Genomic DNA, 27,500 nt, shown 5'->3' on the forward strand with positions numbered 1-27,500 from the left:
GAAGAAGAAGAAGAAGAAGAAGAAGAAGAAGAAGAGAAGAAGAAGAAGAAGAAGAAGAAGAAAGAAGAAGAAGAAGAAGAAGAAGAAGAAGAAGAAGAAAGAAGAAGAAGAAGAAGAAGAAAGAAGAAGAAGAAGAAGAAGAAAAGAAGAAGAAGAAAGAAGAAGAAGAAAGAAGAAGAAGAAGAAGAAGAAGAAAAGAAGAAGAAGAAGAAGAAGAAGAAGAAGAAGAAGAAGAAGAAGAAGAAGAAGAAAAGAAGAAGAGAAGAAGAAAGAAGAAGAAGAAGAAGAAGAAGAAGAAGAGAAGAAGAAGAAGAGGAAGAGAAGAAGAAGAAGAAGAAGAAGAAGAAGAAGAAGAAGAAGAATAGATCAACAGCAGCAGCAACAAGAACAACGAGAGCAAGAAGAAGTAAAAGAAGATTGAATGAAACTGGCGTGGGTGGAAACTTATTCTTATCCTTGTATTGTTGGATGTAAAATCGAATCACCCAAACATAAAAAGCTAATCTTAGCTTGAATTGTCAATTTATTGTTGTCGTAAAATCCTGTTGGTTTTCCGATACAATCGTAACGAGTACAATTCTGAATTTCAACAACACGTCCGATAGCAAAAATCGTCTAGGCAATTCTTGACTTTGTTGACAAAAAATCACGACCAGTATCTCGCAGTCTGCCTATCTTGACCCCTCGTCCCTTCATGAATATTAATTAGGTCTGGTCCAGCGAGAACATTGATTCCTTATTCAGTCCACGAATCGGATGTCTTATGTCATCGGGGTGATTGGTGAGAAACTAATCCGTCTTATTGTTACGGGGAGTTAAAAAATATGGACGCCAATTGAAATAGGTCTAAATGTGTTTTTATTACACCCCTCTTCTATAAGCGATTGGACGGGGTGCACAGCTATTTTGGTGACACCCTCCGCCACCCTCATTCCCGCCCCTGGCTCAAGCTAGCATCGTGTCAGACTCAACTGATCGACATTAACAAACAAACAATATATATATATATATATATAATATATATATATATATATATATTATATATATATATTATTAAATAACCAATATCAGTTAAAAGTCAAACTGGTCAGTATTAATGGTTCTGTAAACAACTGAATTATTCTGTTTTTTTCTTGAATGAAACCGGACTTTGAAAATTTAATATGAAGTAAAATATAATCAAAACAGTAAATTAGTTTTATGGAAAAAAAATATCGTAAAAAATTTCTCTTCTTTATTCGCATAATAAATTAGCCCAGATTTCATAATATTGCAATATTGTGTATTTTAAGATCAGGCCGACATCATATCTCATCACAAGTGAAGTGAGTGGAGCAGGCACTTATGTTGATACCAACAAGAGTGGAAGTGAGTAGGAAAGTGCCAGAAGACATTAGGGAATAAATATTACACGGCTGTGATGGGGGTTTGAACCAGCGACCTTGCGGGTACGATAACTCCGCCTGGCCGGGGAGAGCGTGACTCTACCGTATGAGCTATCCACGATCGTGGCGGGGTTCAAACCCCCTTTACCGCGTGTCATTTTTATTCTCTATTGTCTTCTGGCACTTTCCTACACACTTCATCTCTTGTTGGTATCTCATTACGATTATTCTAATGTAAATGTTGCTGCTCGAAGCTCAAAGGAATGAATAATAATGTAAAATAGAATGTAAGCTTCAATTAAATTTAATTACAAAAAAAAACAGATCAAATGAACGTTTCGGGTTTCCCCTTTATCAACAAAACAGGACGAATGAAACACTACAGATAAATGAGATAATGTGGTAGTGGCATATCTAGTTAAGATGAACAATTAAAACATTGGTTGGCAGGAAAAAAATAACCCTCGGACTTATTCAAAAATGTATTCCTGTTTCTTGCCACGTATCCAAGTCCGATGTTACACCCACCCTATCTTGTAGCCTCAGACGGATAACCATAACCCAGTGATTTTGTCACCCAAAAGAACGTTTTTATCGGAGTGTACATTGTAATCATAATATGCGATTTTCTTTACTTTTCTTTTCTTATTTCTTGCTCTATTTTTTATTTTGTTTCTTCCCCATTTTTTTTTTTCTTTGGAGAGGAGGGGGGTGGAGGGGGGGGGGGATTGGGGAGGGGTCCTTTTTCTCCTTCTTTTTACCGACTTTTGTTTTATTTGGATGGTATGATAATAATGATGATAATGATGATGACAACAACGACGATCACGATGATGATGATGAGGATGATGATGATGATGATGTTGTTGTTGATGATGATGATGATGATGATGATGATGATGATGATGATGATGATGATGATGATGATGATGATGATGATGATGATGATGATGATGATGATGATGATGATGATGGTGATGATGATGATGATGATGATGATGATGATGATGATGATGATGATGATGATGATGATGATGATAATTGTTACATACCACATCGTTCCTCATCCTCTCCATTTTCACAATCTATCTGAAGATCACAGCGTTTGAAAATGTCAATGCAATGAGTGGAGTTACACTGGAACTCAGAAGGGAGGCAACCTGTTTTCAAAGGGAAGTAATCATTGAGTTTCATTCATAGATTAATCGTTTGGGTGATAATCTTATAGTGAATGAGATGGTCAGTGAATGAAGCTCATCGTCCTATTTTAGCCTTATGAGGGAAGAAAATGTACGTCGTACCCTCTACATTTCTGGTTCCAAAATCCTTAGAAGTGTGTATCATGAAACAAACCCGAAGTCAAGAGTCATGCCACTAGACCACATCCGAAAATGAAAGAAAGTAAAACTAATCTGACAGTCCATACCTATAGTAAACTTCATCTTCATCAATCCAGACATGAGCTAAAGTCAACGTGTACTTATTTACAGGTCTGATAACCCAATTCCTTACGGGCTCATTACTGTTGTAATGGAAATCTCAAAAAAAAAAAAAAAAAATGACGCAAAATATTGTCCATTACAACAATGTTAAACTAGGCCCACAAATAGGTTCGGATGTCAGACATATATGTATTGGCCGGTTAAAGTGGTTCATTTGGAAGTCATTTGGTGACCGCTAGAAGGTTGACTGACCCATTGAATTTAACACAAATCCTATACGTCGTAGATACAATCTTTTCCAACGACGATTGACATTATCTTTAACTCCCTCAACCCTAACACCGACTATATCCGTAGTTTACCCGGGTTACTTTTTCCCCATGCTTATCAAATTACCTTTTTCTGAGACCAATTAGAGGCGTAGTATCAAAGCTAATGTTTTTAGATTTTACATGTTAATGATAGTTAATTAAAATTATCTATGTACATGCTCATTTTAATACTTTGTTTTCTTATTTTGAAAAGTAGCAAAGATCTCTAGGATTGAGTGAGTTAAGGTGTTAGAGACCACGAATACATTATATAATTTGTTTAAAACGTTATAAAAATGCTCACAGCTCTGGATTTTTAGTGCAAATCAAAGATTTTGATTTGATCTAGAGGTCTACGAGTTTTGCTTGTTTTGAATCTTTTACAATTGATCAGGACTTAAGATGTGGATAGTTCATACGGTAGAGTCACGCTCTCACCGGCCAGGCGGAGTTGTCTTACCAGTAAGGTCGCGGGGTCAAACACCCATCACCCCCGCGAATTTGTAAAAAAATCTCTATTGTCTTCTGGCACTTTCCTACTCACTTCATCTCTTGTTGTTATCCGCACTTAAGATATTTCAAAATGTAATAGTGCAGGCGAGGTCATACAAACAATATTGGTCACTTAATATAAATGTGAGAAATGCCGTAGGCGTAGAAGACATTGAATCTGTAAATTGTTGCCAGGATTTTATTGGTGTTTACTACGTTACGTTTCAATGGCTTAATTTAATTCCAAACAAAATAGCCAGCTATGGTACACAAACAAATTATTTATATAGAATAAATTTCAATCTGTATTTTAAAAAACACCGACGTAATGTTTATAAAAAAAGATAAATGAGCGACTCTACAAGATCTTTCCGTGAGAGGAGGCACTTTAAATATTAAGAATATTTATATATATATATATATATATATATATATATATATATATATATATATATATATATATATATATGCATAAAATACTTCCAAAAAACAACGACTAAATATAAATTGTTTTTAATGCTTTTATTCAATATTTTTGAAAATTCTTTGTAAAAAAAAAATCGCCATTTTTCTGGATAAAATTAAAAATCTTCATTAGCTTACCACACTCCTCCACGCTTTCATCTTTGCCCGTGCTGCACTGCGGCAACCCATCACATTTTTGGATGGCTGGAATGCATTCAACATCCAATGTGTCGTCACAATGGAAAACATCTTTGGAGTCACAATTCACTTTACTGTCAATAAACTCTGTAAGGTACAACCAAAAAAAAAAAATGAAAAGGGCATTATAAAGTCAAAGTTTACTTACAAATAATTTTTAAGACGAGTTATGTTATTTTAAACAAATTTTCACATGTTCTCAAGACTTACGTAATACGGGATATATTCCGTACACAATGACATCTAAATTATATGATGTTGGTACATAATTCTTCAATAAACTTTGAGCGTGAGCTTTTATATAGCTAGCACAATACCCACTAAGCGTGCTCAAATAGCTTTACAAAGGGTCCCTGACCAACAGCAACACGTAATATGTAGAACGAGACATGACGCCTGTTAGGCGATGGTACAATTTTTTCGGACAGAGACAACGTTGTAAACGGCCAGGTACTAATTTTACACCCGAGTACGATATGTATGAGAGAATGTGAGTAAAGAGCATTTTTCCAAGGACTCAACTATGCGTCGAGCGAGGCTCGAGCCCAGGACCTTCCGATCCGAAAGAGAGTGTCATAAAAATAGACCACATAGCCGCACAATAATACAATGGTGATATTTTAATAAACTTGACCTATTATAAAGTACAATAAATATTCACCAAACGTACTCTAAGTGCTCTACAAGGGGTCCCAAGCCTACAGCAACACATAATGTGTAGGACGGGACGTGACACCTGTTAGGCGATATTACATTTTTTTAACGACAGAGACAACGCTATTAACGGTCAGATACTCAATTCACGGCGAGAGAATGTGAGTAAAGAGCCTTTACCGAAGACTCAACTATGCGCCGCACAGAGCGGGACTCGAACCTATAACCTTCCGACCCAAATGCAAGTGTAAGACCACATGGCCGCACATACAAACATCCTTCTCATTGCTATGGCGGTATCACACGGATTCACCATTCCCATTACACATTATATTGATTCAGTCAATTCCGAATTTCATATCATTTGTTTGACATCTCAATTTTGAATATTATCTGTAACTGATTATAGATCGGTACGTACTCAATTCTTCTGGAACAGAACCGGGGAATGTACGTAAAGTGTTCTTATCCCGTGATGTCGGGGTAAATTTGTAAAAAGAAAATGATTGTAGTACAAACTTGTTCAGAATTTTAAAAATAAATATTCTGTCATTTTTTGGCTACAAAGTTAAACAGTGAATAATTTTAACTCTATTTGTATTCAAAATGAGAACTTAAAGGAAGTAGAGCTATTTAAAATGTGTAAAAATGACAGTCTATGTGGTCTATGTGCGGCTACGTGGTCTAGTGGAATGACACTCACTTTCGGATCGGAAGGTCCTGGGTTCGAGCCTTGCTCGGCGCATAGTTGAGTCTTTGGAAAAGGCTTTTCACTCACATTCTCTCACCGTACTCAGGTGTAAAATGAGTACCTGGCCGTTAAGAGAGTTGTCTCTGTCGAAAAAAAAATGGATTATCGCCTAGCAGGCGTCTCGTTCTATATGTTACATGTTGTTGTTGGTCAGGGACACCTTGTTTTGAGCACGTTTAGTGGATGTTGCTCTATATAAATGCTCTGTTTAAAAAAAAAAAATGAGAAACCAAAAAAAAAAAAAAAAAAGAGGAAAAAAAAGATCATGATCCACCAATATTGAACAATAAATACAATGGGTGGCAACTTTTTAAAAAGAGCTTTTAAAGAGCTTTTATAGCGCAATATCGAATGCTATTGGTTACTTTAAACGTGTATAGTGCGCTATACAAGGGATCCCTACCAAAAAATGTAGGAAGAGACATGACGTCTGTTAGACGATATTACATTTCTTTTGGGACAAAAACAGCGCAGTTAACGGCTCATTTTACACCTGAGTAATGTGTGAGATTATTAGTAAGAGTCATTTTGTGGTATTTTTTTAATGAGCTTTTATACAGGGCAATATACACTAAATGTGCTCAAAGCGCTTTACAAGGGGTCCCTGACCAACAGCAACACTTAACACGTAGGACGAGACATGACGCCTGTTAGGCGATATTACAATATTTCGGACAGAGACAACGCTGTTAACGGTCAGGTACTCATTTTACACCTGAGTACAGTGAGAGAATGTGAGTAAAGAGTTTTTTTCCAAGGACTCAACTATGCGCCGAACGAGGCTCGAACCCAGGAAGGCGAGTGTTATACCATTAGACCACATAGCCGCACAAATCGAACCCAGACCCCATTGGTCCACAGGCAAATGTCATAACACAAGCCCACATAGCCTCACGAACGATTTTTGATTGACTCCATCATTTGGGCCATCAATGTCCACAATTTCCCTGTCGCCGCGCCGTCACTGCATCACATGAAATTAGATTAGTGAATGGCACGACATGCATGCACTGGAATTCAGGTCTGGTTCCGTTGAGACGTGGAATCTATTTCCGCTCTCTTAGAAGTGAGGATTTTTTTAAAAAAGATACTATTTGTGACCAACAGCTACAACATGGTAATATGTCAGCATGGATTATTTATTGGGTTTATTTCGTTTTTGTTTTTGTTTTTTTGGTTTTTTTTTTTGCAATCTTCATTTTTCAGATTTGTTATTATTTTGTTATTATTACTATTGTTTCTCTGTGGCATTTTTAATGTCTTTTTTATTATCTTAATTTGGTATGTGTATTGTGTTCTTTTACAGACCAGGATGATTCATCAACAAGACCTAACATAACATAGATTGTCATAGTAAGGTTTACTTAGGTCAAATAGCCTTTGAAAGAAAAAGAAGAAAGGTTTATTTCAAAAATTTCCAGACATGATCATAATTGGATTCAATAGTCTGATGTTACGTCGCCCAGCAACGGCGGCCATCGTGATTCTAAACAAAGAAAATCGGTACTTTTTATTCTTCACGCTGGCTAGAACTTTTCATATGTCTTGTGATCAGAATGTGTAAAAGTCAAAGCATGATCAGATTTTTAATGGGTTTTTTTCCCCTCTGGATACGATTTTATGCTCGTCGGAGAAGTATTTCAAAAGGGCGTCCGTCTTTGTTCCGATAGTTTAGAGGCAGTTACTAAGTTACCATGCGCCCTTACGAGGGAAGTGACGTTACGACTGTTGAAGCGTATTACGACCATCATTTACATCGTGAGCAACCAGTAATATGGCAATTAATAACTTATTCATCAAATTCGCATAATATACGACGGGGGGGGGGGGGGGTTAATATTATTAATCTATGGATTCTCTCTCTCTCTCTCTCTCTCTCTCTCTCTCTCTCTCTCTCTCTCTCTCTCTCTCTCTCCCTGTCCTTTTTTCAAGAATCTAAGATGTTTTACTTTTGTGGATAGATGCTTTCTGTTGGATAGGACGCTGGTGTTTTTATCCGTATACGTCTCTGTTCAAAAATTAGTGCTAGAGGGAAAAGTAGCTGACAGAAAAGCAGGCACGGGGCTAACCAAGGAGGTCCTGGATAGGAAATGTAGCGGAGGCAAAAAGATAATCGACTGCTCGGTAATGGCCCTTAGCCTTGAGCGTGAATAATGGAGTTCCATGCCATTTGTGACCCTTCGCATCAAAACCGTATTAAGTTGGGATGGTTAAGATGTTGATAATTGAATTTATAGCCATAAATATCAGACTTGTGTTATGTTTGTATGTTTTATTGAGGAGAATAGATACTATATTTTAGGGTGCTAATGCCAACAATATATATTTTTGACCAGTTTAACATTTAATTCGGCTTTTATGCATATGGTTCGTCCCGACATAATACCGTTTTGAGATGATGGGTCACATTTGACCTCTGTTAGAAGACGGAACTCCGGGTCGTCGTCGTCGTCGTCGAATTTCTGTTCTAATCTAATGTTGACGTCGCAACCCAACCATTGAATGGAATACAAATAACTTTAGAATACAACCGTCCGTGCATAAATACTAATCAACGCCATTTCCTATATAAATAGAATGGAGTTGACGCCACTCAGGTCCTTGTTATTGTTTTATGCCATCCGCGTTTATGAGTAATTCTCACTTAACTGTATTATCCAGACTAGAAACGTTCAATGTTACAGAGAGGTTTGTGTGTTGGTCCGTTGGTCCAGATGGCAATGTCGTGAGCATTTTAGCCAAGCGCATACTATCTATAAAATCTACATCTATTTTTCACGTAGTCGTTATTATGCCGTAATGCCAACTGATTTAGAACCAATTAAGTATTAACCCTCTCCTTATCACATACAACAAAATCGTCACATTTGTTACGACACAATATAATTTTTTTTTCATATTCCGATTTATTTTGTACATCACAATGATCTTTGTTTTATTAATAAGAACATAAAATTGTTTTGTAGAGAGATTGTTTGAGTTTAAAGTTTTTTCTGTTGGGTAAACCTGCCGTTTTGGGAAGATACTGAAAATGATTGGTAAGGAGAGAGTAGAGCTGTCAATTTCAAAATTATAAATTGTCAGTGAGGGCTTGGATGGTATCGTCGAAAACGGGGCGAGTGTAAGATTATAAATCAAATAAATAGATAAATAAACTCCATTTATTCATCCCCAAAGGGAAAATTGTCTTTAGGGTCTAGTCCAAGGGAAGACTGGAATAACACAGGCCTCAGCCGCAGTGCAGCGGCGCAAATTGAACTAGGGTGAGGTGACTTGCTCGGTACCTTGTGGGTACGAAGCAAAGACCGTACCTCTGAGCCACACTGTCTCATATAAATCAAACTATGTTAAAACTGTCCACGTGACAGGGAAAAACCTTCCGTACTAGATACCCCCTTCCCTCTCTATAAAACTCTATAATAAAGGTCTTTATTATCTTAGGGTTGTAGCGCTCATATCACACAATCCTATCCGGATTAGACAATCATCGTAGACGCAAAATTGATAAATCTTTAATTTAAAGTGAGCAAAGACGATATAGAATCTAGATTTTAAAGATGTGTGGTGGTATGGATGGCTCTCATTGTCGACATTCGATTGAATTGGTAACATAATTAATCTAAATTTAAAAAAAATACATTTATAATAAATATTTATATGTAGCATTAATAGTTTGTTCAGAGACAATCATATTTGTTAACTACGTATCACAATTTCATAATTTGTAATGTGGTCTTGTCGAAATTTATTCCTCTACTTGAATATTATTTTTTATAAAAATCAATTTCCACTAAAGGTGCTCCAAGCGCTTTACAAGAGGTTCCTAGCCAATAGCAACACAAAATATTATGTAGTGCAAGACACCGAGCACATTTGGTGGAAAGGTGCCCTATAGAAATTACGCATTATTATTATTATTATCATCATCATCATCATCATCATTAGTATTATTATTATCATTATTATCATCATTATTATTATTATTATTATTATTATTATTATTATTATTATTATTATTACTATTATTATAATAATAATAATAATAATAATAATAATAATAATAATAATAAATATTATTATTATTATTATTATTATTATTATTATTATTATATATATTATTATTATTATTATTATTATTATTATTATTATTATTATTATTATTATTATTATTATTATTATTATTATTTTATTATGGTTATTATTATCATTCTTCTTCTTCTTCTTCTTTTTCTTCTTCTTCTTCTACTTCTTTTTGTTATTATTATTATTATTATTATTATTATTATTATTATTATTATTATTATTATTATTATTATTATTATTATTATTATTATTATTATTATTATTATTATTATTATTATTCAATCATACGAAAGTTAAGCCAAACATTCAATTCTTGGCATCCGTTTTACTCCTATGTAACATGGTTTGGTGACGATTGGCTCTATAGGGAATGAGATTAGCGGAAGAGTAGCGTCCCGCTAATCTCATTCCCTATACGAGTATCTATAGATATTATGCGCCTGGCAAAGAGCCTCACAACATTGCCTTTCGGAAGTATAACGTACCAACACACAAAACTATGTATAACCTTGAACGTTTATAGGTAGTATGCGTTTGGCTAAGAAGCTCACAATATTGCCATCCGGAAGTATAACGGACCAAGACACAAAACTGTGTGTAACCTTAAACGTATATAGGAGAATTACTCATAAACGCGGATGGCAAAAAAAAAAACAATAACAAAGACCGAGTGACGTCAACTTCATTCTATCTATAGTCTGGTTAATACAGTTTAGTGAGAATTACTCATAAACGCGGATGGGAAAAAATGAAAATGACCCGAGTGACGTCAACTTCATACTATCTATAAATCAAATATGAATCGTGTTCATTTTAATTTCAGAAAAATGAGTGGAGCAGGCACTTTTGACGATAAATAATAATAACAAGAAATGAAGTGAGTGGAAAATACGCTTCAACAGTCGTAACGTCACTTCCCTCGTAATGGCGCATGGTAACTTAGTAACTGGCTCTAAACTATCCGAACAATGGAGGACGCCCTTATGAAATATTTTTCCGACGAGCATAAAAGCGTATCCAGAGGAATAAAACCATTATAAATCTGATCATGTTTTGACCTTTACACAATCTGATCACAAGACATATGAAAAGTTCTAGCCAGCATGAAGAATAAAAAGTACCGATTTTCTTTGTTTAGAACCACGATGGCCGACGTTGCTGGGCGACGTGACATCAGACTATTGCCAGATGACAATAGAGAATAACAACTCTGCTGCGATAAGGATTCAAAGCCACGAATCGGAATGGTCGATGGCGTCAAGAGGTGGTCTGCTGTAACAGTCGGTCTTGGGTTTGAATCCTCGTCGCCGCAAAGTTTTTCTTTGATTCACTATTGTCTCATGGCACTTTTTACCTCACTTGAGATTTGAGCTTTGAGTTTTTTTTAATATAGCGCAATATCCACTAAACGTGCTCAAAGCGCTTTACATGGAGTCCCTGGCCTACAGCAACATTTAACATGTAGGACCGGATGTTACGCCTGTTAGGCGATATTACAATTTTTTTTAGGACAGAGCCAACGTTGTAAACGGCCTGGTACTCATTTTACACCTGAGTGCGGCGAGAGAATGTGAGTAAAGAGCCTTCTCCAAGGACACAACTATGCTCCGAGTGAGGCTCGAACAAGGGACCTTCATATCTGAAAGCTAGTGACCGCATAGCCGTACTTCATTTCTTGTCTTGATCAGTTTTATTTCTTTACTTTCATTATGGTAATAATCCCTTTGAGTACAATTATTTTCAATTCTTTTTTTTTTAACGCTTATGAAAAATACAAATGATTTGCACAAGAAATGAAGTGAGAAGGAAAATGCCAGAACTCCGCGGCGGCGTTGGGGGATCGAACCCCCGACCTTTCTGGTACGGCAACTCCGCCTGTGGCCGGGGAGATCGTGACTCTACCGTATGAGCTATCCACGACGTCGAGCCCTCATCGCCGCCGTGAAGTTTTTATTCTCTGTTGTCTTCTGGCAATTTCATACTCACTTCATTTCTTGTTTATTATCGACATAAGTGTCTGTGCTCCACTCACTTTTCTGAATTAAAAATGATTTGGACATGTTTTATGATGTTACAATAATGTATATTGACTTGATTGCCAGCGCTTTAAGATTTTAGACTTCCTCATAAACTATTTTTTGTTAAATTGGCTAAACTTTTCTTTGCTTTCTGAACTTAGGATGTTATTAATATTAATAAGACAAATTCATGTAGCATTGCGAAAAGCACAGACACATAAATTACAACTTGCATTAAGATTGATCTATAATTTGATAGGAGGCAGAAGGTAATTGTTTATGTTTTTTCAAGGATGATTGTTTTGTTTTGTTTTGTTTTTGTTTTTTGTTTTGTTTTTTTTTTTTTTTTTTTGCGATCAGCAGCAATCTGTTATTCAGGTAGAATTTCACTTGCATGATTTTATTGAATTCAACAAATATTATCTTAATTGATTGGGTCTGACACGTTCAATTTAATGATTGTGCTTGACGTCACATGTATTTTTTTCGTTATATTATGCCAGCCAGATTGTTCAAATTTCTCACATTCTCTGGAATAAATTCTCAGCCAAAGAAATGCAAAGAAAATATATCATTGTAATTGTGGTTTGTTCGGTAGAATTTTCATGAATTATGTAAGCATGAATTTAAATAAAAACGATAAACATGATGATATATTTGATTGTTTCCCTCTCAGCTAAGGACTTCGTCCAGGGCCAGTACACAATCAAGTAGTATCATTCCGGGACAGAGACAGAAAGCAACCCGGAAGACAGATAGGGTGAAAAAAGACACATCAAGTGGCTCCCAAAACATCAGGAGAGATATAAATAAAAATTGAAAAAAAGAACAAAATATCAAACACGGGACGCTTCGGGCTAAAATCCTTCTTCAGCCAACAACAACAACAACAACAAGAACAACAAACACAATTTAAACAAAAACACAGTACTTTAAAACACTGATAGACGGCAGATAAAACAATAAAGAAAGAAAGAAAGAGAGAGAGAGAGAGAGAGAGATAGAGAGAGAGAGTGAGAGAGAGAGAGCGAGAGAGAGAGAGAGAGAGAGAGAGAGAGAGAGAGAGAGAGAGAGAGAGAGAGAGAGAGAGAGAGAGGATACCTTATTCCGTTATGAAGATATAAATTCCATAACAGACATATCATATTTATATTTAATGCACTTTATTCACATCAAAGGAAGCGGAAGAAATGTGCATTTCTTGTCAGTGTAAAAAGGTGCACAGAGTACACATTTGTGTATTGTCAATCCCCACGGTTGTTCTAAAATGATTGAATTGAATTTAGAAAATTAATTTTCATTTCCATCGAGGATTACCGGTGGTATTTGTGTTTATTCTTCATCTCGTTTTTCCCCAACTTGATCACGTAATTATACGAATAGCACATTAGAAGCGTGATTTTCCAAAACTCCGCAACTCCAGTTTCCCCCATTTTGAGATATTGATGATTATTTCCCCTGAAATTTCTCATTCGGTCTATTATTTTATCATATTTAAACTTCAAATTCGTACAAATCTAAGGAAATTCCTGTGGCAATTGATGCTTTAAATAAAGTTTACGTTTCAATTTAGATAATGGACAGAAAATCCCAAAAAGTAGAAAAATCGACTTATCTTGTTTTGGAAAACCAGCCTTCATTTGTCCTCGGTGCAATGTGAGGTTATTGTAAATAGAAACAAATATCACCGTTTATTAAATTGTATTTGTATTATTGAATTAAATGATGACCATATTAACTTTCAAAATTTTATAGACACAGTTTTTATTTCAAAGAGGATTAGACTAACAGTTCAAGTGTCATTTTTTTTAATGAGCATTTATAGATAGAATGAAGTTGACGTCACTCCGGTCTTTGTTATTGTTTTTTGCCATCCACCTTTATGAGTAATTCTCACTAAACTGTATTAACCAGACTACAAACGTTCAAGGTTACACATAATTTTGTGTTGGTCAGTTATACTTCCGGATGGCAATGTTGTGATCTTCTGAGCCAAGCGCATACTATCTATATATCCGCTAAGCGTGTTCAAAGAGCTTTACATGGGGTCCCAATGAACAGCAACACTCACACGTAGGACAAGACATGACGCCCGAAAGGCGATTATACACACTTTACCGAACCAACGCGGTTACTGGTCAGAACTCATTTTACAGTTTAGTACGGTGAGAAAATGGGAGTAAAAAGCTTTTTCCAAGGACTCAACTATGCTCCGCTCGAGCGGGACTCGAACCCATGACTTTCCGATCCAAAGGCGAATGTCATACCACTAAGATCACACAGCCACACGTAAATTATAAGGTAGGTGTCTAAGCAGTTTCAATCTTCTAGTTTTCACAATTAACTCCAAACGATGTGGAGCAAAGTGAGAGACTAGAATGAATGCAATGAATGCATAAATCTGGCATTGGTTGGTGTCCTTGGGTAAGGCTCCTCATACATAGAGATTGCTCCATTTGATTTACTTGTATATACAAGACCAAAGTTTTATTAGTGCGGCTATGTGGTCTTGTGGTATGACACTCGCTTCCGGAACGGAAGGTCCTGGGTTCGAGCCTCGCACTCGGCGCATAGTTGAGTCCTTGGAAAAGGCTCTTTACTCACATTATCTCACCGAATCAGGTGTAAAATGGGTACCTGGCCGTTAACAGCGTTGTCTTTGACCGAAAAATTGTAATATCGCCTAACATGCGGCATGTCCCGTCCCACATGTTAAATGTTGCTGTTGACCAGGTACCCCTTGTGAAGCGCTTTGAGCACATTAAGTGGACATTGCGCTATATAAAGCTCAATTATTTTTATTTATCAGACCCCCCCCCCCCTCATACACACACAAACACAATTTTTCTGGTACCATCGATTTAAATGTTTCTTACTCTAGTCTTGGCAAAAATTCTCAAACCTGAGACTTCCCCGGGGTTTAAGAGTTTTGTCACGATGAGGGTCATTTAAATCGATCATAATTCATTGGAAGAAAGAGTTTTCTAGACAAAATTTTAAATACGTGTTTTTACGGATAATGACAGTTAACTGGTTAATAAAAACGTTAAAGTAAAATGAAGCTCCATCTTTAAAGAGTCCGTGTTTAAAAAAAAAAAATTTTAAAAAGCCAATACATTAACCAAAGAAAAAAGGTCTAGGTTACTTAGAACCAAGAACATTTTATTTGGAACCAAGAGCATTTTACTTAGAACCAAGAGCATTTTATTTGGAACCAACAGTATTCTATTTGGAACCAATAGAATTTTACTTAGAACCAAGAGCATTTTAGTTAGAACCAAGAGCGTTACATTGAACGATGCAAATGAGAAGAGGAATCTAAAAACGATTATCTTATAATCCCAGGGATTTGAAATACGTAATCTTTATTGATTAACATGAGCACTCCGATCCTACGGACCGAAAGGACGCTTTTGAGATCACAGAGATGGAGATGGAGATGGAGTTGGAGAAGGAGATGGAGATGAAGATGGAGATGAAGATGGAGATGGAGATGGAGATGGAGATGGAGATGGAGTTGGAGATGGAGATGGAGATGGAGTTGGAGAAGGAGATGGAGATGGAGTTGGAGATGGAGATGGAACGTCAGCATAGAAAGAGCGAAATGCATTTGCAATTAGTTTGAGATATGAATTGAGACTTACAAAGATAAAAGAGATAAAACACAGACCTGGCCTGCATACCAATACGAACATTTCGTAGTATTAAGAAATTAGAGTTTTAATTTCAGAAGTTCATGAGCATCTTTACGTCATTAAAACTTATTGAAAATGAGTTATTGCCAGACTATAAAATCTGAAGCATAATTTAATCCTTGTGAGGGTAACTTGTTTATTTTTAAAGGTAACTATAGAAACTACAATTTTTAATATCCTAATTTTTTTTTTTTTAAAATACGACTTTTTAAATTTACAAATAGACAGGCCTGTACAAAATGAATGCAAACATTTCTATATCGCACTGAGCGTGGCCAGTATGTGGAAACGTGTTCTATTTATATCTATAAACATTCATATAGCGCATTTATCTAGATTTACCCAAAATCAACGCACTTCGCGATGCTTTATTAAATATAATTCTTATTAATTGTTCGATTTAATACAGTACAAGTCACCTATAAGGCCCCATTTTTATATTATCACCCCTACATTACTCATCACGTATTCAAACCTTGGTTGTGGATATCATATTATTGGAAATTGTGATTAAATTGTCCAGAATAGCAATGCGCTCATTGGCTCTTTCTCTCTCTCTCTCTCTCTCTCTCTCTCTCTCTCTCTCTCTCTCTCTCTTCTCTCTTTCTCTTTCTCTCTCTCTCTTTCTCTCTCTCTTTCTCTCTCTCACCCTCTCTCTCTCTTTCTCTTTCTCTCTCTCTCTTTCCTTCTCTCTCTCTCTCTCTCTCTCTCTTTTCCTCTCTCTCCCCCTTTCTCTCTCTCTCTATCTCTCTATGTCTCTCCTTCTCTGTCTCTTTCTCTCTCTCTCTTTCTCTCTCTCTTTCTCTCTCTCTCTCTTTCTCTTTCTCTCTCTTTCTCTTTCTCTTTCTCTCTCTCTCTCTTTCTCTCTCTCTCCCTCTCTCTTTCTCTTTCTCTTTCTCTGTCTTTCTCTCTCTCTCTTTTCCTCTCTCTCTTTATCTCTCTCTCTCTCTCTCTCTCTCTCTCTCTCTCTCTCTATCTATCTCTCTCTCTCACTCTATCTGTCTCTCGCTGATGATGTAATCCCGGGGTCGAAGCTATCAACTCTAAAGAGCCCCTTTGAATCGTTTTCTTTTCTCTGTGATTTTATTTCAGGCGGATGGAAGGATTTGCAAATGGGGAAATTATTTTTTCTCATTTACCCGGAATTTTGGATAATCGCCGAAATCTTTTAAGAATGAGAAGAAGAGGAAAATAAAAATAACAAAAATTGATTGCAGAAAATGCTTGGATCATTGCCAATTTTAACCCTTTCACGACAAGGTGTATTTCCTCCTAATTATAAGCTCTTTTAGTTCATATCTACCTGACAGTTTGCACTGATAAAGGAGTAACTGTAATGTGGATGAGGATTATATGAAAATGTCAGTTACTGCCCTCTTACTGAAAACGATTAAAACGTTGTTAAAAGTGAAAAACATTTTGGATTTTTAAAAAATGAAAAACCAAAATTATTGATTATGGAAAATATAATATATTGATGATATGCGCTTGGTTAAATTACTCACAACATCGCCAGTTGGGATATAACGTACCAACACATATATCTGTGTGTGACCTTAAACATTTATTGTCTGATTAACATAATTTAGTGAGAACCACTCATAAAATGACTTTCTAAAACAATTTTTAAAAAGAGATGAGTTATGTCAATTTTGTTCTTTCTATAGTTTCTCTTTTTTTTATGCAAAATATTCCAAACTCTTGAAAAATAAAAATTATTGCAATATTATTGACTCTTATTTGTCAGTGCATGACATAATCATCCGGACGGTGACAATTTTGGATTTGCATTTTTTGCCTTTTCTTAAAGCATATCATGCTCCCGAGAGAATTTTAATATTTGCGACTTTTTGGTCTCGTGGTATGACACTCGCTTTCGGATCGGAAGGTCCTGGGTTCGAGCCTCGCGCTCGGCGCATAGTTGACTCCTTGGAAAAGGCGCTTTACTCACATTATATCACCGTACTCCTGTGTAAAATGAGTACCTGGCCGTTAACAGCGTTGTCTTTGTCTGAAAAAAAATTTTAATATCGCCTAACAGGCGTCATGTCCCGTCCAACATGTTGCTGTTGACCAGGGACCCCTTATAAAGCGTTTTGAGCACATTTAGTGGATATTGCTCTATATAAAGCTCAATTTAATTTAATTTAAGCATTTTAATATTTATTTAAAGTGAATCGGGTGATTTTTCATGATGTTATGGTCAAATGTATTGGAAAGATATCCAACAACTTTTCTCAAATTTCATACATTTTCAACTTGACTAGCTGTAAAAAATATCTAGAAGTGAAAGTAATCTTTGATATTTCCCAAAGATGTACAAAAAAAAGGTTGATTTAGTCATCTATGACATGACCTCATTGAACTCATTTTTGATAACAATTTGACCTTCTAACTAAACTTGGCATTTTTTCAGTTCAAACCTTTTCACCATCCGACTGATTGTGTTATTCACTGTAACATATTTCGATGTTTAAACTTGAAAACAATCAGTTTCTGACTGGATACAAGATGTGCGTCAAACATTATAATGTGTATTTTCTATGCCTGGTCCATATGGCGTTATAACAATTCAAACCGAAAGAATAAAAATAAAATAATAATGAATAATAAATAATTCCCTTTATTCATCCCATAGGGGAAATTAGTCTCTAGGGTCTATTCCAAGGGAAGAGTGGTATAACCAAGGTGTTAGCCGCAGTGCAGCACCGCAAATTGAGCTAGGGCGAGGTGACTTACTCAAGGCCACACAGAGTAGCGGCGGGTAATCGAACTCGGTACCTTTCGGGTACGAAGCAAAGACCGTGCCGCTGAGCCACGCTGTCCCCTAAAGAATGTTCTGAATTGACGTGTATACCTCCAAACCACACCGATACACATGTGTGACCGTCGACTCATAACGGTACAATCTCTGATGTTCTCCAGAATACATCTGTAATGTAAATCATTGATTACGAGAAAAATGTTTATATCTTTCAATTTAGTATTTGGATTTCAACAACAAGTTTTTAAAAACTAATCTGTCATTTCTTCCCCTGCGCTCTTCATATGTAAACAATCGCCACATAACGGAACTATAAATTTTTAAAATTCCCTTTATTCATCCCATAGGGTAAATTGAGGTAGGGTGAGGTGACTTTCTCAAGGCCACACAGCACAGCGGCGGATGATCGAACTCGGTACCTTTCGGGTAGGGGAAGCAAAGACCGTCGCCACATAACGGAACTATAAATAAAATGATAATAATAATAAAATTCCCTTTATTCATCCCATAAGGGACATTTGTCTCTAGGGTCTATTCCAAGGGAAAACTGTAAAAACCCAGATGTCCGCCGCAGTGCAGCGCCGCAAATTGAGCTAAGGCGAGGTGACAAGGCAAAGACCGTACAGCTGAGCCACGCTGCCCCCCGTCTGATGCCCTCGATGCTGAAATATTGAATTTGTGACCAAGACTATAGGAATTCCATTTTAGAATTATATTTATTTGCATGATGCAAATTTCTTTAAGGAGCGAAACCCCACACGTCACATAGTATGTGTGGCTGGTTGAGAAGACCCGGAAAGATGCGCAAATTTCATAAATTGAGTTGTGTATACAGTGGTGTAGACTACCACATCTGTCTGATCATTATCACTTTAAATTTTCTTTCTATGTCTATTAGAGCCCAAGTTATGAATTTTTTGATGAACAAAATTGTTTGATATGGGAAACACTTTATCTTCGACTTTGGCTCATATCTCGAATCGAAGCTTTCCACATCTTCCCTGGTTTTCTCAGTCAGCCCCACATTATATCTGATCATTTTGTTTTCAAGATCACTTTATGACATCTCGTTCGATCTGTCTATAGGGTTACAGTGATGTAATTATGGTAAACATTTATACCTCGCATCTGCCACAAAATGGTCAATATGGCTCTGAGCGCGCAACTCGAGCTTGATATAAAGAAATATCCACTAAACATGCTCAATGCGATTCACAAGTGGTCCCTGGCCAACAACAACACTGAACATGTAAGACTATACAAGACGCCTGGTAGACGGTAATATAGACAAGGCTATTAAGGGCCAGGTACTGATTTTTCACCCTACTGCAGAGAGAATGTGAGTAAAGAGCCTTTTCCAAGGGCTCAACTATGCGCCGTTCAAAGCGGGACTCGAACCCAGGACCCTCCGATCCTCAGGTGAGACCCATACAAGGAAACCACACAGCCGCACACACCTAATTTTAAAGTCACAATATCAAGACCCAATTTTAAAAACAAAATGATCAAAACACAACATGATTAAATCATCAATCTACAACATAAACATAATTTCCTTGAACACGCACACAGGCATGCACACCCACAAACACCCACACCCACACACACACACACGCACAAACACACACACAAACACATAAAACAAAATGTTAATACACAACATGATTACATCATCAATCTACAACATAAAAATAATTTCCATGAACAAACACGCAGGCATACACACACAAAAACACACACACGTACACACACAAATACACACACATACACACACATACAAACACAAACACACTCACATACACACATACACACACATACACACACAAACACACTTACATAGACACATACACACACAAACACACACACATACAAACATGCACAAACACGAATCATATTACGCACAAACACACAAACACACACACAAACACGAACTCATAATACGTACACACGCGCACAAAACACATACATACACAAGCAAACAAACACACACAGACACATACACACATACACACATACACACACACATACACACACATACACACACACACACACACACACACACATACAGATACATAAAAATACAAATCAAGTTAAATCCAAATTACATACCGAAATTCAAAAGTGAAAATGAAAAATTCCATTATCTGTAACCTCCATTGTAATATTCCACCAAAATACAAACATCACAATACAATATTCACTGGTCCCCGCGATGCCAGAAAATACAAAACATAATGAAGTTAGATAAGATTGGATTTTTGTTTGGGTTTTTTTTTTTTTTTTAAATTTAATTTTTTTTTTTTTTTTTTTTTTGGGGGGGGGGGGGGGGGGTGGTTGCATTGTTCTGTTATATTATGATATTTGATTTGTCTATTTAATCCTTTAACCCAGAATGCACTTCTTGTCGGTCTTAGAGGTTAAAATAGCTCTGATGGTTGAGTACTCGGTATACAATGCAAAGGAATAGATGGACCCGAGGTGAATTCAGCATTTTCTTCTGACCCCCCCCCCCCCCTCCCCCTTCCTTTTCAACCAGTACGAGAGACTATCGTCCTGTCAAAAGGATAGCAGGCAAATGTTATTGAACTTTTCAAGCTATTGAAAGCAGAATACACTCTGGGCTCTATAAACCTATTAATGTACGGCTGTGTGGTCGTGTGGTATGACACTCGTTTTCGGATCGGAAGGTCCTGAGTTCGAGTCTTGATCGGCGCATATAGTTGAATCCTTGGAAAAGGCTCTTTATTCACATTCTCTCCACGTACTCAGGTGTAAAATGAGTACCAGGCCGTTAACAGCGCTGTCACCGTCCGAAAAATAAATACAATATCGCCAAACAGGCGTCATGTCATGTCCTGCATGTTAAGTGTTGCTGTTGGCTAGGGACCCATTGTAAAGCGCTTTGAGCACGTTTAGTAGATATTGCGCTATATAATAGCTCAAGTTTTTTTTTTACTAGGTCGGTAGATCCTATGTACTTGATACGATATTGATCACGAGATCAGTTGTGAGTCAACTGACAACTATACTCAGATATGTTTTATTAGAAGAGGTAGAGAGGACCGAGCAGGATGACAGGAACCATTGTTGTCCCGTTTTGGAATATCTTCATTGGCTGCCCGTGGAGAGGAGAGTTGATTATAAACTAGCATGCCCTGCCTTTAAATTATGTCTTCACAACACTGCTCCAGATTACTTAAAATCACTTCTTACGGTCCATATTCCAAGTCGCTCCCTCAGGTCTTCTAACTCGGGTACGAAGCAAAAACCGTACTGCTGAGCCACGCTGCCCCCCATTATCATCATCATCATCATCATCATCATCATCATCATCATCATCATCATCATCATCATCATCATCATCATCATTATCGTCATCATCATCACCATCATCAACAACAACAACAATTCTGTGGTAGCTCGGAGCGTGGATATCAGTCCCCAAATTACACATAGATATTATAGTAATTCCATCGTAACCACATATTTTATACAATTTGTGTAAGCCCTATTGATAGAAGTAGCTTCTGCAATGTCAGCGGGAAGTCTGTTCCACTCTTTGCTGTTGTGGAAGTGAAAAAAGAGAAAATGGTGTACACTTGATCGTGAAGGTGACATACTAATTTTGGCTTCTTGCCCTCTATTTTTTTTTTCAAAATGGCGGCGCTGAATAGCGACGCACAGTTACACCTATGTGATGAATTCTTTTGATATTTATTTGTTTCATGGCAACGTTTCACTCATTTACGTATTAAACGTTGTATGATTGTTCGTATTAATGAATGGTATGTACTTCAAACTTTAACGTTTAGAGTTCTGCTTCAAATCCTCGGAAAAATCGTTCGTATCAATGTTTTTGTCTCAAGGAAATCGAAATGGCGGCGGCCTTGTTTACTTCCGACACAAAAGTGCACCACTAATTTCATCTTATTTCGCGATTTGTTGATTGAAGACCTATCCTTCGCTTAATATTATATAAAGCATTGTATGATGATTTAGAATTACAAAGAGGCATCAAAAATAATAAACCATCCTGTTGATGAAGTAGAAAGAATTCATGGAAAAGCAATAGAAAGGAAAGCATTCTCAATTACCAACAATAAACAAACATATTTTATACCATGAATTTGATATTTTGCCATCTGGGAGAAGTTTTTGTCAGATTAAATGTGGAACTAACAAGTATAAATCAACGTTCGTTCCATCAGCAATAAAAATGTTGAATATTTCATATGGTACAGCAAAACCAAGGATTGATGCGTTGACTGATTGACTGATTAATTTGTTTAATGTTAGGCTAGATGAAGTGACCAATTGATAATGATGATAATATTTGGTGTTGAATTGCCAAGAATGTAACGAATTGAAAATGAAATGAAAATGTTGATGTTGTGTATGTCGCATGCGTGAAAGAAAGAGAGGAAGAGAGAGAGAGAGAGAGAGAGAGAGAGAGAGAGAGAGAGAGAGAGAGAGAGAGAATGGGTAGGAGTGAGGTGTCTGTTCAATGTTATAGTTATCATATAACGTTATGACAAGTGTAACTAAATGACAAATTGCCATATTTGTGGACAATAAATAGTGCTTAGGCCACTGGGACCCCCCCCCCCCCCTTTGGGAGTTTATGCCACTATGTTTTTCAAATAATAGAACTTATTGGCCATACAAATTCCACTGTTACCGTAAAAATAAGTGTCATTTAAGAGAGTTATGGCCCTTTGAAAAAAGTGAGTTGTGTCCCCTTGCAAAAAAGAGACAACATTTCTTTCAAAGGCTCTGGAGACTACAATATTAATTCAAATATATGCAAATTGGGTATCAAACTGAAGGAAATTAAATATACTATCAAACTATGTGCACAAGCTTTCAATTTGTAAATATTATATAGATTCACAGAAAGTTGAAACAATTTGTCAGTAATCTCATGAAGTGTCATATCTAAACTTATGGGCTATTTCAGTGTTTTACACAAAAATTATTTTAAATATGGCCAAAAACAGCATGTTCATTAAAAATGTAGCACTGAAGAAAGCTATGGCCCAAGCCTCAACAACAACCTTCATATTTCTCCGTTACAGGAAAAACTAAAAGTGTACGCAACCCTTAAATTTTTCTCCACTTTGTGGGATGCCAAATTCATCATAATTTTCATTCTTTTTAAACATGGTATTGATGTCCAGTTGTCACATTTAAAAGTAAGTTGAAGGTGTGGTAAAAACAATAGATATATCATGAAAAAAGACTAATTTGTTCACAACCCAAGTGAAGCATCATTACCGAAGACTTTTGAACGAAATCGCATTGTTATATTATGAAGAATAATTGATACTCAAAAGGGATTCTTGATTCAAGATGCAGTAAGTACATAAAAACAATATCCTTATGTGTTTTGCAAACATGCTATACTCCTTAACAGTTTGCACTGCTCACCAATTTATTACATATCCTCATCATCAGTAGCAAAATCCTCTTCGTCCTCTGAAGTGTCGTCAAGGAAATCACTGTCAAAGCTATCACTACCATCCTCGGCATATGTATCTTCGTCAGTACTGGTGCAGCTTTCTTCGTTACACAATTTCCTGCAACTCATCTGGAATGAAAGCATCTTTGAACCACTGTACTTCCAATTCAGTTGCAGAATTTCTCTGCCAACCGTTATCCTCTGGTTTTGGAATGCTAGGATTCTGGCACACTGCATTCCTCCAAATGAGAGTTTGAATGTTGGCTCTTGATATGTGCAGTGACAATACTTGACTACAAGGAGGCATCTGACACAGATCAATTCCACCACTGCATGAGATGGTACCTTTCTTTCCTTTGAAACGCTGGCGAATTATGTCATACCTCACTTTGTTGACACTTGTGCATGAGGTTTTGCCATACAGCTTGCACACAAATGACTCTAACATGAGACAGTAATTACTCGAAACAGCTGCTGATGTTCCAAATCTGGAGAACAGAATTCTAAGATCTTCCTCCTTTTGAAGAAATTTTAGAGCTTTCAGCTTTCTTTGCCCAGCAAAGCAACTTGTTGTGTCACAGCCTGTGAATGCATGGACACCAAGTAATGCATCACACATCTGTTTAGACAAAGTCTTTGCAATCTGAGAGACATTGATTTGTCGCCTGTTGTTGCTACAGCCAGTATCAAAAATCAGGGTCTTTCCAATTGTCTCTGAGAATGAAAGGAGAAGTAAGAAGACATCCGTGTCTGGTGATCTGACAACAATTGTTTCACAGTTTGGTTGGCGGGAAGCATATTGACAGTGCAGTATAATTCGTGTGTCTGCCTCTTCCTGTGATGAGTAGAGATCTAGACAAGGTACAGCTGTGGTAAATTCATCCGTGTCACTGTAAAGTAAGGCGCATCTCTCTTCACAGACAAAGAAGATTTCCCTGTTTCTCAATTTCTTTGCATATTCGTTACTTTCCCATTCCTTGAGGAGAAACCTGATAAGGGATCTTTTGTTATCAACGCAGCTGAGAAATGATTTCCAACGTCTGGGCACTGTTGTTTCAGATCCTCTTAACAAGTATGCATTATCTTCAGAAGATCATCTCCTCAATCTCTCACAACCTTTGATTGAATCTTCTATGTAAGTATCAGTCACAAAGTGTACACAAGCTGCTTGTGGTAAGGAGGAAAATGTAAGTTTGGCTACTTCACCAAATGTATTTGGGATTGCTGACAGAGTTTGTAACAGTGCATTGCCATCAACAATGAAAACGGTGTTTGTTTTTTTTTTTTTTGCATAATCCTCGAACATTAATGAATTGTCAGGCGTGAGCTTGTGCAAAAGAGTTGCTTTGTTGGTCTTCAGAGGTAAACCATCTGATGAAGCCAGCGACCATGGAGTAGGTGTTAGAGGATATTGAAGAACTTTTTGAAGATCAACACTGTGCTCTTGAGACAAAACAAGAAGCTGGCCAAATAAATTTCTTTGTGCCTTGATTTTGACCACGTTCATGTCTTTTTTCACTGTAACCACTTTCCTCAATGATGCAAATGTCTTGGTCTTGTTCCTTTCTAATGGCTTGTGAAATTCTACAGTCTTTTCCTTCAGTCTGTTTTCAACAAAACTTTCAAACAATCTTTTTCCTGTTTTTTCCACGGCTAGCAGGTCATCAGCAACATCCTCTTGCACTTTCATTCCTGAAGCTTGACTGGCCAGACCATCTTCAACTTCAAAGGGATTGATAAATGCTGAAAATGCCTGGAGGATCTTTTGCACTCGCTTTTCACTTTGTCTTTTTTTCTGCAAGGCTCAATTCTTTGTGGGTGTCTATATCCATACAGTTGTTGTTGCTGATCATTCTTTGGGTTGCTGATACATATTCTGCTCGATTGTGTCTTGTTACACTCCAACGGTAATATCTTGGAAGACTCTTGCTGAACCCAACAATACCTCCTTTTGTCTTTGCATGTTTGTTTATTGTTTGTTCAATGGTCATATCAACTGCTATTCTTCTAGCAGGCGTCCTTGATCTGGAGACACTAAATCCATTATCTTGTAACATTTCTTCTGCCCCCTGGGTGGGAATGAATCAGGTTGGCTAGTGACACAAAATATACACTGATATACTTGGCATAATTGTGGTGATTCATGGTAAAAAGCAGTGGGCACAGTTCTTTTAAACAAGATATATGAAGAAGAAAGTTGTTTGTCTTTGTAGCTCACAGAAACTGGAGGAGAAGCCAAACTCTGTCCATGTATTGGATCCAGTATTGTGCAGTTTTTCCGTACTTTCCTGAGCGGACACTCTCTTTGAAGGCTTCATACTGGGAAAATAACTCAGCATACACAGTTGACTGGAGAATTTTATTAGCTGTATGGCTTGAAATTCCTTCGTTGAATTCCTTTATGTAAGACATGAGGTCTTTACTGAGTTTTGAATCCGTGTCCTGCTCAAATTTTGCAAGCAGAAGTCTCTCTAGAGCCTCCAAAACAGACACATGCACTCGTATAGCCCTGTTGTAGTTCTTTCCACTCATAACCCTATCCATAGAACCATGTGCACATAGCCCTGCTTCAGTCAAAATTTCTTCAAAACCAGATCCATTTTGGAGCTTTCCCAGGGCACCAAGATATGACATTATGGTGTGAAAGACACCCAGGTGAATAATGACTGTTTTGTAAAGCTGTGGGTTTTGCCAGACAATATCGTAAGCTTTCTTTGCTACAGCAAGGTCAAATGTTACAAATGTATATGGCTGACCAAGCTCTTGTGTTGCCTCTAAAGATAGTTGTAGCACCTTCTGTACTGTAGCTGCTTCAGTTATGGGAGCATTGATGACAGGCATATATTCAGCAATTGAAGGCATGTTGGTTTCATTTTCATTTTGGGGTTTGGAGTTGTTGATGAAAGCCAACCTTTCCAGCCAGGGAAACGTTCTCCGTCTGAATTCAACTTCATCCTACAGAACACCCACAGAAAATTATCTTGGTACAGCTGTCTTTCTTGATTGTTTTCTACTGTTGTTGTGGAAATAGTCAGAGAATGTTCTGCTCTTCCAGTTGCAAAGCAAGGCTGAATTTGGATGGGTTTGAAAGTTGCTGACCTTTTCTTTGTTTTTCCAGTCGTGACATTTTGTTGCTCTATTTTTCTTTCCAAGTTTCCTTCTTTTATTTCTTGGATCATGATGCCATTAGTAGAGTGTGTGGTGCCAGACCCATCAGTGGTCTCCTCTGTGAGATCGAAATTATCCCAGCAAAATGGGTGATTTTTGGATGTGCCAATGCTGCAGAAGGAAGATTTGTGGAGCATTCAACAACACTATCGCACATTGCAGTCTCCAGTTCCAAAAGAGTAGAGTGGGATGCGCAATGTCCAAAGCGGTTAAGGATGTTTATAATCTGAAAACTTCCAGTCAAATGCCTCACAGTCATCCCCAGAAGTAAATGTTTAGGCATTTTCCATTGTCCACAAGTGACATTATATCAAACACCTTGGGCCATGGAACGTACAAGTCTTTCAGACCTACTACTCATATGTCCTGCACCTTGCTTGGATAGGAGTGTAGTAAAAAATTTGATCAGAGCAGAAGGAAGTTGGTCTTGAGCAGATAGCAAATACTCTGATGTGGGGGGGGGGGGGGGGGGGGCAAGGCATTTGTGAATGATCTTTGAAAGAATCCAGAATCAAATGTCTCAAGGTTACAGCAGCTTCTTGCAGTTTTCTTTCCTCTGATGAGGCACTCTCAATGCAGCTTCAATTGCACAGCCTTTGGGGACTTCATTATTATA

The 27,500-nt window shown here is 37.1% G+C and overlaps 1 protein-coding gene across 1 annotated transcript in view; it reads right to left on the reverse strand.

Moving 5' to 3' along the window:
- The window catches only part of LOC144956907 (G-protein coupled receptor GRL101-like), a 274,635-nt gene that overhangs the window by 121,731 nt on the left and 125,404 nt on the right, over positions 1-27,500 (reverse strand). The window contains exons 3-4 of the mRNA XM_078887733.1: positions 4,234-4,380; positions 2,438-2,545 (exon numbers count right to left, since the gene is read on the reverse strand). Coding sequence (XP_078743859.1) covers positions 2,438-2,545; positions 4,234-4,380 — 255 coding nt within the window. The remainder of the gene's footprint in view (positions 1-2,437; positions 2,546-4,233; positions 4,381-27,500) is intronic.

This window comes from Berghia stephanieae, chromosome 11 (genome assembly GCF_034508935.2).
Source record: "Berghia stephanieae isolate SIO BIC M18660-M18661 chromosome 11, UCSD_Bste_1.3, whole genome shotgun sequence".
In the NCBI taxonomy this organism is placed as follows: domain Eukaryota; kingdom Metazoa; phylum Mollusca; class Gastropoda; order Nudibranchia; family Aeolidiidae; genus Berghia; species Berghia stephanieae.